The sequence below is a fragment of the Phalaenopsis equestris genome, unplaced genomic scaffold, assembly GCF_001263595.1.
Source record: "Phalaenopsis equestris unplaced genomic scaffold, ASM126359v1 Scaffold000572, whole genome shotgun sequence".
Taxonomy (NCBI): domain Eukaryota; kingdom Viridiplantae; phylum Streptophyta; class Magnoliopsida; order Asparagales; family Orchidaceae; genus Phalaenopsis; species Phalaenopsis equestris.
This window is the reverse complement of record NW_018165012.1, coordinates 116,265-128,888: the sequence shown is the minus strand read 5'-3', so window position 1 is coordinate 128,888 and position 12,624 is coordinate 116,265. Positions and strand designations below refer to the sequence as shown.

The 12,624-nt window shown below is 35.4% G+C and overlaps 2 protein-coding genes across 3 annotated transcripts in view; one reads left to right on the top strand and one right to left on the bottom strand.

The window, feature by feature from the left end:
• The first annotated feature begins 129 nt into the window (after positions 1-129).
• The window catches only part of LOC110029421, a 15,550-nt gene continuing 3,055 nt past the window's right edge, over positions 130-12,624 (top strand). Inside the window, exons 1-9 of the mRNA XM_020731705.1 lie at positions 130-180; positions 433-561; positions 978-1,457; positions 2,560-2,731; positions 3,157-3,460; positions 7,400-7,472; positions 7,827-7,917; positions 9,493-9,572; positions 9,921-10,203. Coding sequence (XP_020587364.1) covers positions 130-180; positions 433-561; positions 978-1,457; positions 2,560-2,731; positions 3,157-3,460; positions 7,400-7,472; positions 7,827-7,917; positions 9,493-9,572; positions 9,921-10,169 — 1,629 coding nt within the window. The 3' untranslated portion in view covers positions 10,170-10,203. The remainder of the gene's footprint in view (positions 181-432; positions 562-977; positions 1,458-2,559; positions 2,732-3,156; positions 3,461-7,399; positions 7,473-7,826; positions 7,918-9,492; positions 9,573-9,920; positions 10,204-12,624) is intronic.
• Positions 8,553-12,624, bottom strand: part of LOC110029435 (obg-like ATPase 1) — a 53,076-nt gene continuing 49,004 nt past the window's right edge. Inside the window, exon 13 of one of the 2 annotated variants that reach the window (XR_002294540.1) lies at positions 8,553-8,606. The gene's annotated coding sequence lies outside the window, so the exon portion shown is untranslated. The remainder of the gene's footprint in view (positions 8,607-12,624) is intronic. The other variant, XR_002294541.1, reaches the window with a different exon arrangement.

Sequence of the window (12,624 nt, the reverse complement as noted above, 5' to 3'; positions counted from 1 at the left end):
TTATTATATATATATATATATATATATATATATATATATATATATATATATATATATATATATGGCATGCATGTTAATCTTCCTTTATAAATTTAGAGCCGTTATCATTTAAAAAACTTGTGCCGTTCAATGGCTAATTCACAATCTGATTCTTCAGCAGATTTCCAACGGCAGAAAACTGTCAATTTCAATATAAAACAGGACGACTGAGTTTCCAGTGAGGTGCCAAACTCTCGCTGGTTCTTCCCCCGGTTTCGTCTGTAGAACGGGGAAGATTTAAATCTCAGAGAAAGATGGCGTCAGACTCCTGCTCTCCACTCTTTCTCTCCCTCTCTCTTTCCGCTACGGAAGAAATTATCGGCGGAGATCCTTCAGAACTACTATTTTCCTCAAATTTAACGAAATATTTAAGATTGTTGTTGGCGAAAGCAGACATTCATTCGATCGAGAGCTCATGGAAAGCTCCGGCACTCCTCCCCCTCCTCTTCCTTCTTCTCCGGCACCGCCGCATCGGCTGGCGGAGGAGTCCACCGCGCGACCCCGCCGTACCCAAATCGGCAGGTTTGCCCATCTCATCTGTTTAGGATTTTTATATATTTTTTTAGTTTTGGTCTACTGTGGCTTCTTGGAATGCCTTTTTTCCTTGATTGCAGAAAAAAAATGGAATTCGTTGTTCGATTTAAATGTAGCTGTTTAGGGTTTTCTTTCCATGTTCTGTAATTTTCAGGGTTTCTGTTCGGCCACGAATAGGATTTAGTAAATCTATTAAATTCTGTAGGATGAAAGTGTTCAATCTTGCCAAATCCCTAAAACCTATTGGTGTATTTTTTCCCGGATTTAGGGTTTATGAGAGCAAGAACACCTTGATTTCGTTAAAACCTATGAAATTGAATTTAGCTAATAATGGAGTCGAAACTTAATCTATTTGTTCGCATCGAAGTTAAGGATTGGATTAGCACTTGAAACCTGTTTTGCAGGCATTAAATCACACTGGGAGTGGCGGAGGACGAATTACATCATCTCATCACCCTAGGCGGCCCAAGCTATCTTCCTTGGAGATTCCAGGCAGGTCTTTAGAGAACTCAGCACCTAATTCAACAAGGATAAATATCGTCCCTTCAGGCACTCCAAGATCGGCGAGATCGGGTTTGCCACCCAGGCCTTCTTCAATGAGAGCGCCACCGACTGCAAATCCTCTACCACAATGGAGTTGGATAAAGAACGAAGCACCTAAAGGAGACAGAACAGCTCTTCTTACTCCAGGGACCCCCTCACAAGAACTGGGGACCTCGACACAAGAACAGCCAAATAAACCTTCTCCTTCAGTGACATTCTCTTTAACCAGAGCCCTTTTTACAAAAACAAAAATGACGATCTCTTTACCTGCATCACCTGTTGCAAATTCATGCCCTGAATCTGCACATGACAGACATGTGATTGACCTTCATGCTTCAGACGTAAGTTTTCAATGTTTTGATTCTAAATTTACACGTGATTTACACTATGATTCTGATATAAAATTTTCTTTGTGGTACTCCTATTACATATGTATCATTAGAAATAAATCCTATAAAGTGTTTAGATAGGAGCTACCATCTTTTTCCCCATTACTTGCACTAACTGCTGGTTTTGCACTCTGAAAATGGTAAGAGTGAAATCTACCTAATCTGATACATAATAGGTTGAAGGGAAACATAATTCATGGGTTTAATTTATAAATGTTGTTTTTATAATGTTTTTCAGACTGTCAGATTAAACATCAGGATCAAATCATACCACATAATAGTTCTATGCAAGCTTGGAAAAAAATGGGCATTTACATACATACCACCCATTTCTTATATATTTACTTATCTAATACCGAAACTTTACATTTCTACCGCCCGCCCAAATCTTTCATATCACATTGAAAAACAAAATATAAAGAACGACTCAGATTCTGCAATTTGAGTAGACTATCTACTATAATTTTTTGTACAATATTCAAGATCAGTCACCACCATGTATACGATTTCAAGCACAGTAACTTTTAAATTTGTATCTTCATGCAAAAATTTGTATGATGGCTACTTTAGGTTTCAAGTGGTTTTGATTCATGAATGATTATTGATAAAGCAAACTGGCATTTGCTACATGTCTCACAATTTCTATGTATTTACATATCTAACACCTAAACTTTGATTTTTTAAATTTATTACTCTCAAATCTTAAAGTGTTTTGGATGTAAAAATCACAGTTTTGGTGTTAGATACATATAAATACAAAGGATTGTGTTGTGCATATGTATGTGAATCTTCCAAAAAAAAATATTGTACCGCTTTAAAACCTATCGTATGTTGCTTCCAAGGAGAAACATCATTTCCAAAGATTTGCATACCAATAATATTCTTACAGATCACTGTTGAAGATGTCAAATTGCTTCCCCAGTTTAAACCTGTGTAGAGTTTTGGCCTAAATTTATTTGGAATCTATTTAATCATTTAGTACTAATATCTACTCAATAGAACTGCTTTCCTACTCATTGCTGACTTTTTTGACGATTTCGTTTTTTATTCATAGAAACCTCAAGAACAAAATCAAATGACACGCTCACGTTCAGTACCAGGGAATGCCAAAAGTAGGAGTTTGAGGATAGTGGATTCGCCACGTATGATCCGTGTAATTCCAGTAACTCCTCGTCCTGTTCCGGATGAAAATGACACGCGAGTTGAAATCACCGAAGAAGCTAATGGTACTAAATACTCATTTATCAATATTTACGTGAATCTAAACATCATATACTATTCTAATTCACAATCATTAATAATGAGTGAAGTGCCAAAATAGTCTCTAACTATTAACTTAGGGCAATTTTAGTTCCAAAGTTTATAAAGATGTTAAAATTAGTCCCCAAAATCTTATAATGGGGGCTAAAATAGTCATCATTTGGGACTATTTCAAACCATATTAAAAGTGTTTGTGGATTAATAGCAGTTTTGTAAACTTAGGGACTAAAGAATAAGGGAACTATTTTTGTACTTCATTAATAACCAAGTTTACATCTTGTTAGCACAGTAGCTTTTTAAACCTGCTATATTTATGTTGAGAATACCAATTTATAATCGCCATTTTCTTGAATAGAACCTAACAAAGTTTTGGCGTACTGTAACAATTTAGTTGATGAAGGTGAAGTTGAAGGTGAAGACATTCCAGAAGAGGAGGCAGTGTGCAGGATATGTTTGGTTGAGCTGGGAGAAGGAGGGGAAACTTTGAAGATGGAGTGTAGCTGCAAAGGAGAACTTGCTCTCGCACACAAAGAATGCGCAATAAAATGGTTTAGCATTAAGGGAAACAAGATTTGCGATGTCTGCAAGCAAGATGTTCAGAACCTGCCAGTTACATTGCTGAGGTTACAGAGCACTCAGGTTTCTCATAGACGGGTTGCTAATAGGGTTTCACATGGAGGTGCTCTTCAGTACAGGTAATAGCAAACCATTGAGATTGAATGACTTAAAAATAGTTTGCTTTTTTAATTTTTATTTTGAGTCTGACATAATCCCGATGTTAAGAAAAGCAGACCTAGATCTAAAAAGATTTGGGTATATTGTATAAAAATGATTTTAATATGTTAGAATTAAATAAAAATATGACACTCAATAGGACGTAATGGAGAAAAAGGACTAATGTAGCTGACCCCACTTAGTGGGATAAAGATTTTTTGTTATTGCTGTTGCTGTTATAGTTCTACATAATCCTAAATTTGTGAGAATCTATAATGATCCTGGAAATTTTTCACATTGTAGACCAAATTGACAATTTTGTAATCTCCATCATTGAAATAAAATCTCATTCACCTTTAAAATGAGACTTTGGTGGGACCAAAGAAGTATATTTTTCTTTTTATTTTATTTTATTTTCTTTTTTTTTGCTACTAAATGGATTTATATAAAAATTGTGTCATCTAATTTTGAGTCTGTGGTGTGGGTGTCGGAGTTAACACAAACAACAATGGGAAATGCACTTTATTATTAGAAACTAAATAGGGGTTACAACATGTACAAAAATAGGAAATAACAATGATAACAAAACACAAATGCCAAACTAGGGCTCAAGACGATGGTGGTGGTAAGGCAGAGGTAGGATGGCTCCGGGTAGGGGAAATATCAAGCAACAACAAACAAGGGGAGGTGGTTGGCGGCAAGGGCAGCAGAAGGAAGGTGATTGTTGGGGCGGCGGGATGGCAACAAACTAATGGCTGGCCTGCCTTATGGTAGAAAGATTGTTGGCCAATGGCTGATTGCAGTAACCTGATGGCTGGACTGCAACTCAACAAGAAGGTTGGTGGCAAGGTGGATCACAGGAGGATTGGGGTTGGCGGAAAGGAGAGCAACAGAAGGGAGCATTGTGGAGGATGGAAAGATCGAGAATAATCACCACTTAGGACAAAATACAATTGGAGCAGCAATCTTCATCGAATACAACTCTAGAAGGGAAAACCTGGACGCCAACGACTGTTCTGACAAAAAAACTAAATCAAAACTTAAACTTAGAACATTAGGATCACAAATATATAACCCTAGGATAACTAGGAGTGGACCCCTCTATTGAAAGGAGGCACCAACCTCTTTAGAAGAGTCGACCGACTCTCCCACTTGGGTAGACTGAACAATCCAGCCTTGTCAGGCACAATTCCGCTCTCTATCAATGCGCAATCCAACAACCAATCATGAGAGATCCCGTTCCTGCCCTAGCAGACACCTGTGGTCAGTCTACTGGGGTTCAGGGAGCTTCGACCTATTCATCGAAGCCTTTGTCTCTTCATAGTATGATTTCAGATCGGCCATGTTGAAGGCCGTGGAGCTACTGTAACTTTCCAGTAAGTCAATCAAGCAGACATTGTCATTCTAAATCATATCATGATAGAATAAATAGTCATTCTCTTTCGACATAACTTGAGCTGGAGTTGCATGTGGATGAGTATCCTCATGAACTAAACCTCGAGCCATCAAATCTATAATTGGCTTCCTACACTCATTGTATTCATTTGAGTGTATCTAATCAACAAGTATGTAAGGAAAAAATCAAGTTTGGGACAAAATCTATGGCAGACTGGACAAATTTCAATAAATAACACTTAGGAGAGACATCTCTTTCTTTATTAGGATATAGATCTCATTACAGGTTATTGTTTCCCCAAAAGATCCTAAGGTGATATCCAACGCAGTGGTTCATCCATTTTGTCTTATCATCTGTCGATGGTTGCTCTATTGAATTGATTTTACTACCCAAATGATTTCATATAGACTTCCAGAAATGACATAAAAGAGTCTCATCTCTAAAATATTGGACCTCCCTCAGTAGGGGCAACTCAAGAAGTAGGCTATATATTTGAAAAGTTTGAAATTCTCTTTTCTAAGATTGTCATATGTCTGGCGTGGTTCCTTGGACTTAGGACCGCCATGGACCACCAATATTAATTCTGTTGGAGTCTCTGTTATGGGCTCGACTTGAACTACATGCTTTTCTTCCTCATTAGTTGAAATCTGGCACTCCTTTTGTGTCCTCGCTTTCTTTAATGTCTATTGTATCACTGTTCATTTCTTCAGTTGCTCCCTGATTATTGAATGAGACCATTCTCCTAATTTGGTAATCCGATTCAATATGCTCATATTCGTGACATTTTAAACACTTTCTGGCTGGGATGAATTTGAGAATGCGGATTGATTTCACGTGTTCTCCACTCTGAATTGATGTCTCATCAGATCAGTTAGCTCGGATGCCCCGTTGGGTGTACTTGCTCTTGATCGTGGGGTTGAACTATGTCTGTAAGATGTTTCAGTCATCTGGTGATGTTACCTATCCATTTTTTGAAGCTAGGGTATGAACATTCTGTTTGTAATAAACTGATAGGTACTGGTGCTTCTTTTTTTGTTTCATCTTTAGACCAAACATTGATATTTCCTTTTTCCTTGCACTGGCGTATGTGTTTCAAATTTTTCCACCAAAATAACATACTCTTTTTTAACTTATTGGTGAATAGTTTCACCATTCTGTTTGAGGGGATTTCCTGATCTCAAAGGCACGTTCCACTATCTAGAGTTATTCAATGAACTCGTCCGAATCTATGTGGTCGTCAACATCTAAATCAAAACTTAACGCTACATTAATTGATACAATCAATAAATACAACATTAATAGAGCATACAATAAAATGAACTAATTCAGCTAACTAATAGCATCCATAAGCCAGACAATTTCTGACGAGTTCCATGTAAAAATGAGTTACATGTTGAGTTCTAGTATACAATTTCCTTTGAAAAGTTACTCCAGATCGCTTCTTTTACGAGAATTTTTAGATGGCCTGATGAGTACCTTAGATGAATAGCTGACAATTTTGATGAGTTGGGTTTAAATTTATAAGATGATTTGATCAACCCAACGTAGATGAACAAACGTATATTTATGAATACTTTATTTTAAATATTTGAATTGAATGAGTAAAATCATAATTTTTAATAGGAAGAGCTGACTAGTAACTTTGATGAGAATAATATGACAAATAACTTTGAGTAGGATGAGCTGAGTAATGACATCGAATATAACCAATAAAAAATAATAGCTTTGAATTGCTGCCTGTTCTATGGTCAGAAGCTTTTATGTCCCCTCTCCTTTCTCTCTCCTTTTACTCTGTATAGATATAGTAGGTAACATGCTTGAATTTATTAGATAGATGCGATCGATATCGTAAGATAAATGAAAAAAGATAATGAATTTGTAGGAGTTGCATAATGGGTAGCAGATAGAAGCTTATATGAGTCGAGTAAAAAAAATCTCATGTTTTAATATTATGTACTAAAATGCTGGTATTTGAAAAACCTGTCTTTTCTTTTGCTTCATTGGAGTGGGAAGATTTACATACATACCTCTAAATTCATATATATTTACATATCTAACACCTAAAATTTAATTTTTATATATATGCCGTCTTACCTATGTATGAAAATGTGTATTTCTCTTTCAAAAGTTAAAAGAAATAATTAAATGCGAAGCACTCAAAGCTTTGCTATTTACAAAACTAACAACGTGGTCAGTTTTTCGAGTATGCATGCCATGATCAAAACATTGAGAGTTTCATGGAAATGAAAAATATGAGTTGGGGTTTTGTTGTGAATTTTGATATTTGAGTGAGAATTTGAAAAACTGATGCTAGTTTTATAAATAACAAAGTTTTGAGTGCTTTGTATGCAAAATTGCCCCAAGTTTAAATAGTGGTATTTTTTATGTGATATGAAAGATTGGGTGGTATAAATGTAAAAAGCAAAATTCAGGTGTTAGATATGTAAATACATACGAATTAAGCGTTTCATATGTAAATGCCATATTCTAACTTAGATTGGAAACTTTACTTACTTTCCTATAGGATGTGGCAGGATGTACCCGTACTTGTCATGGTTAGCATACTCGCCTATTTCTGTTTCCTGGAGCAACTTTTGGTAAATTCTCTATGCCTTGTAACAACTAGAATAATATCGGGAAGATTTACATAAATTTCGCTCAGTTCCTATGTATTTACATATCTAACAACTAAACTTCAACTTTTACATACATACCACTTACTTAAGCATGAAAAGTTGTATTTCACCTTCTAAAAGTTAAAATAGTGGTATTTTTGATGTGACATGAAAAACTTGGGTGGCATATAGATTGTAAAGTTTGCGTGTTAGATATGTAAATATATATGAAATGGGTATGTAAAGGTCCCATAATATTTACACTTCCCACAAGCTAGCTTTGTGAATCTTTTCTTATTTGTACATATGAAAATGAATGATTATTTTAATTAACAGCTAAGTGCAATGGGTCCCCGTGCTCTTGCTCTATCTCTGCCTTTTTCCTGTCTGTTGGGGATTCTCTCATCCTTGATAGCATGCACAATGGGTAACTATTGCTTTCTTCTTATCTGTAATATTTTAAACATAATATTTTCTTCTACAGCTAGTTAATTTTAATATTTTCATAATGAGAACCAAGGTTTGAAATTCAGTTTCAGATTTGGTTTCGGTCTAGCAAGCTTTCAGTTTTAGTAATAAGTTTTGATTATTCTGTAACAATTAAAAAAATAGGAAATTTACGTACTTAGCACACAATTCCTATGTATTTACATATCCCACATCTGAAATTTCATATTTACTCACAGCACTTTGACATTTTAAACATGTGCACGAAAATGTGTATTTGACTTTTAAAAAGTGATAATAGCTATTTCTGATGTGATGTTAAAGATTTGAATGCTCTGTGTGTAAATATGAAAGTTTAGGTGTGAGATATGTAAATACATAAAATTGTGTGCTATGTAGGTAAATGCCCCAAAATATCAGACCGAGGAACTTATTTGAACATAGTTTTAACCGAAAGATAGTTTTATGTAAAAAGAATATGTTGTCTTAAAACACAACACACCGTTGGAATAGAAAATACAATCTGGAACAACAATGTTTGTAGAATTACTTGAAATTTATTTATATAAATATCTTACAAATCAGGAGTTTGTGTATAATAGCTCTGTCAGCTGGTATGGATGCTACATGCGGCTTCTGATTGGTTGGATGAATCTTCCTCATCTGCACCTAATAATTTCTAGTGAAAATTAGCAGAGAAACTGAAAAAACAGCAAAGTTTCTAACTTGTTGGTCGGTTCAATTCTGGCAGTGAAAATTAAATCATGATGAAAACAATATATTTAAGAAATCATTAGTAAAAGATGTTTGATCACAACGGATGTATCTCTGACTGCATACTTATGATCACAACGGATGTATCTTTTCAGAACATTCACATACATATGACCCAACTCTATGTATTTTAATATCCAACACCTAAACTTTGCTTTTTTACATTTATACCACCCAAATCATTCAAATCACATAAAAAATATCACTATTTCAAGAAAAAAATATTGCTTCCGGAGTTAGGCCGCAGAGCTGCGTCCTGACAACGGAAGTGATACAACGGGGCAGAGCGGGAGCTCGGACCTCCTCTGTATCACGTCCGTTGTACAACGGATAACGCAATATTTTCTCTTATTTTAACTTTTAAAAAGGGAAATATACATTTTCATGCATAAGTAAAGTGACATATATGCAAAAATTGAGGTTTAGATGTTCGAGATGTAAATCCATAGGATTTGAGGTTATGTATGTAAAACTTCCCATCTTTTTTTTATAACAGGGTATTATGCATACATACTAAGCAAAGGACATCTTGAGCTCTTGGCCTGAGAGGGTTAAAATTTTAAGCCTAGAGCTTATCATTGCTTAAGCAAATTTATTTATGTGATTAACTATAGTGACTTGTCTTTCCATTTTCTTCTTATGCTGATGAATATGAGTTACAAAACAAGAAATATCTTTTAATAATCATTCTCATCTGTTCTTTCACCATTCATGTTCATGCTTTTTAATATCTCCAAGAATAATTGATTTATATTTTTTTTGTTTGCTGCTATGTCTGCAGTTACCAGAACATTCATTTGGACTTATGCTTCCTTCCAATTCGCAATTGTTGTCTTATTTGGTCACATTTTCTACACTGTAGTAAGTGAGAAAATCTTTTGTATTGGAAGAAGAAAGATTTACATACATTCCACTCAATTTCTATGTATTTACACATCTAACACCTAAGCTTCATTTGTTACATAAATATGACCTTGCCCAAGCATGAAAATGTGTATTTCATTTTTTAAAAAGTTACAATATTTATTTTTTTAATGTGATAAGAAAGATATGGGTGGCGTAAATGTTAAAGCAAAGTTTAGGTGTTGGATATATAAATTCATAGTAATTCGGTTATATGTGTGTAAATGCCCTGAAGAAGAAATGTCATATTGAAATTTGGAGACCAATTAGTCCTAATGTTTTTATTTTTTTTCTGAATTTACGCAGCTTAAAATTGTTTCCGTGTTCTCCATTCTACTTTCTTCGTTCAGTGGGTTCGGTGTAACAGTAGGCGGAAATACTTTGTTTGTTGAGTATTTGAGATGGAGAGATAGGAGAAACAATCGACATGAAAGAAGGCAGAACAATAATGGTTCGCAGCAGCAATCAAATGAACATAGCATTGTAGCGGAACGAGTTGAACATACCCAGCAGCAAGAGTTTGTGAGCTACATTTCAAATAGGAGTGTTTTGTAGCGCAGTTAAAAGTCAGTTATGAAGCTATTTTCAGGTATTTTTTTAACTTACAATACTAAGTCCTGATCTTTGAGCTGAATGTTGACAAGGGTAACTGATAAAATATAATCATATTAGTAAAATCCAGAGTGAAACAATGGAGTTTTCTGACAATTTTTTTCACTTATGTATTAAATATTTGACTAGAAACTGACGTAGGAGTTTTCCACCCGTAGTACTGTAGCAGATACAGTACCGTGGTTCTTTCTTGCCTTTTTAGCTTCCCCCTCACCTTTTAACTCCTTTTCATAAAGAGTGTCCTCCCTATTCATTGCCTACGTTATCTATTATCTTCCACGTCTATACTATTTCAAATTCCTTCCTTTTTCATCCCATCCCCCCTCCCCTCTTTAATTCTTGCCTAGTCTATCTCCTAATCTCTCCTATTTATAGTTGTTCTTTTTTTTTTTTTTTTCTCTGAAAACCAGACCGTTTTTTGATGAATGGAGAATTATGAGTTTGCCTTTGAGTCATTCTTCCCCTCTACCCGGCGACGCGAAGGTCCACTGGCTATAATTTGTCTGAGATGCGCCGTCTCCAAGGGTTCAGGTGGTGTTTAGCTATAGCTCGACCCTAAAAAGACATTTAGCCTTCCACAATCCCCTCTGACCCCGCTTCCAGAAACTACCAACCATTTCCATGCCTCTGATCCACTGCCCAACCACCATCCACAACTTCTACTTCCTGCTCCCCAAAGCCCGACCACTGCCCCTAAGTTTATATCCAGCTGCTGCCATCACCCTCACAACACCATGCTGGCTGTTGTAACCTCATTCTAGCCTCTTGTTACGCCCGTCTCCTCCAACCAATCCCTCACAGCCACCCTAGGGTGTCTTCCATATTTTTATTATTGTTAGGCTCCTATTATCAAGAGTCGATGTTTGTAGTCCTTTTGAATTTCAACAATAAAATTATCATTTTCTATTATGATTTGGGTTTTTTCTCCGGTATCATTTGTAATCAGAGCCAACCCAACCCCAGTTCTATCCTAGAATTCCCTAGATCTGCCCCCGGTATCAGAAACTCTTTCTTGTTAGGATATTGTTTTGTTTTATCTTTGGTAACCTATATTTACAAAATACATTTGGGATCCTAAAGATAAATATTGATAAATATTTGATTAAGGACCATTTTCAATGACAAACACTGACGGTGTGAGTCGAGCCACTCGTTAACGTGCTTGAGCTTAAGGTTGCTATTAAATGAGCTCGAGTTCAAGCTTGTGTAGCTTGGCTTGTTGGCTCGAATAGCCGATTGATGGTCACATTGATGCTTTTTACGGCAAGTTTTCATGACAATTTTTGATATTCTCCAACCATCGACACATTCTCTGGCGAACTCCCATGATAATATGATTTTCAGCTCGAGCTCACAAGCTTGTTATCATTATTGCTAGCCAAGCTCGAGTTCGAGCTTAAATTTTAACAGACGAGTCTTGGTTCAACTCGTTTATTCTCCTAACAACATGCATCTTGAAGCACATATTGATGCATGATCAAGCAGCTCATAGAGCCTCTTGGAATTAATTTGGAGCCTCTGTTTTGCCTTCAATAACATACTCTTTCTCATTTTTGAGAAGGCAAAACAGCTTTACTAACATATTATTTGGAGCCTCTGTTTGCCTTCAATAACAACAACTTTACAATTATTGCTAGCCAAGCACACATCTTGAAGCACATATTTATGCATGATTTATCTCATTGCACTTCTCAAAAATGAGAAAGAGTTTGTTATTTGGTTGGGTAGGTCTGGAAGTGATTTCATCTGATAAAGTTATGGAAAAATTTCAATTTAGTGGTATGCTTGTGAACATTTTTTTTTCTTGAATGAGTTTGTAAATAATCATCTTGGTCAAACCTTTAGGGGAATTTCATCTAAAAAATGAATAGAGGGCACTCTATGGATGTAGAGAAATCTCCACATTTTAATAGGGATGATAAAATGCCCCTAACACCAAAACTCACTCAATTGTTTAAGTGAATAAAATGTCAAATTAAATTTGTTTAGCTCTAAAATTTGTCGACTATCTTGGACAATTTGGCTTTATATATATATATATATATATTAAAGGAATGACCAGAGGCTATTATGTTCCTTGGTTGGGTAGGTCTGGAAGTGTATTCATCTGATACAATTATGAAAAAATTTCAATTTAGTGGTATGCTTGTGATCATTTTTTTTCTTGAATGAGTCTGTAAATAATCATCTTGGTCAAACCTTTAAGGGAATTTTTTCTGAAAAAAATGAATAGAGTGCGCTCTGCGGATGTAGAGAAATCTCCACATTTAATAGGGATGATAAAATGCCCCTAACACCAAAACTCACTCAATTTTTTAAGTGAATAAAATTTCAAATTAAATTTGTTTAACGCTAAAACCTTTCAACTATCTTGGACTATTTAGCTTTATATATATAT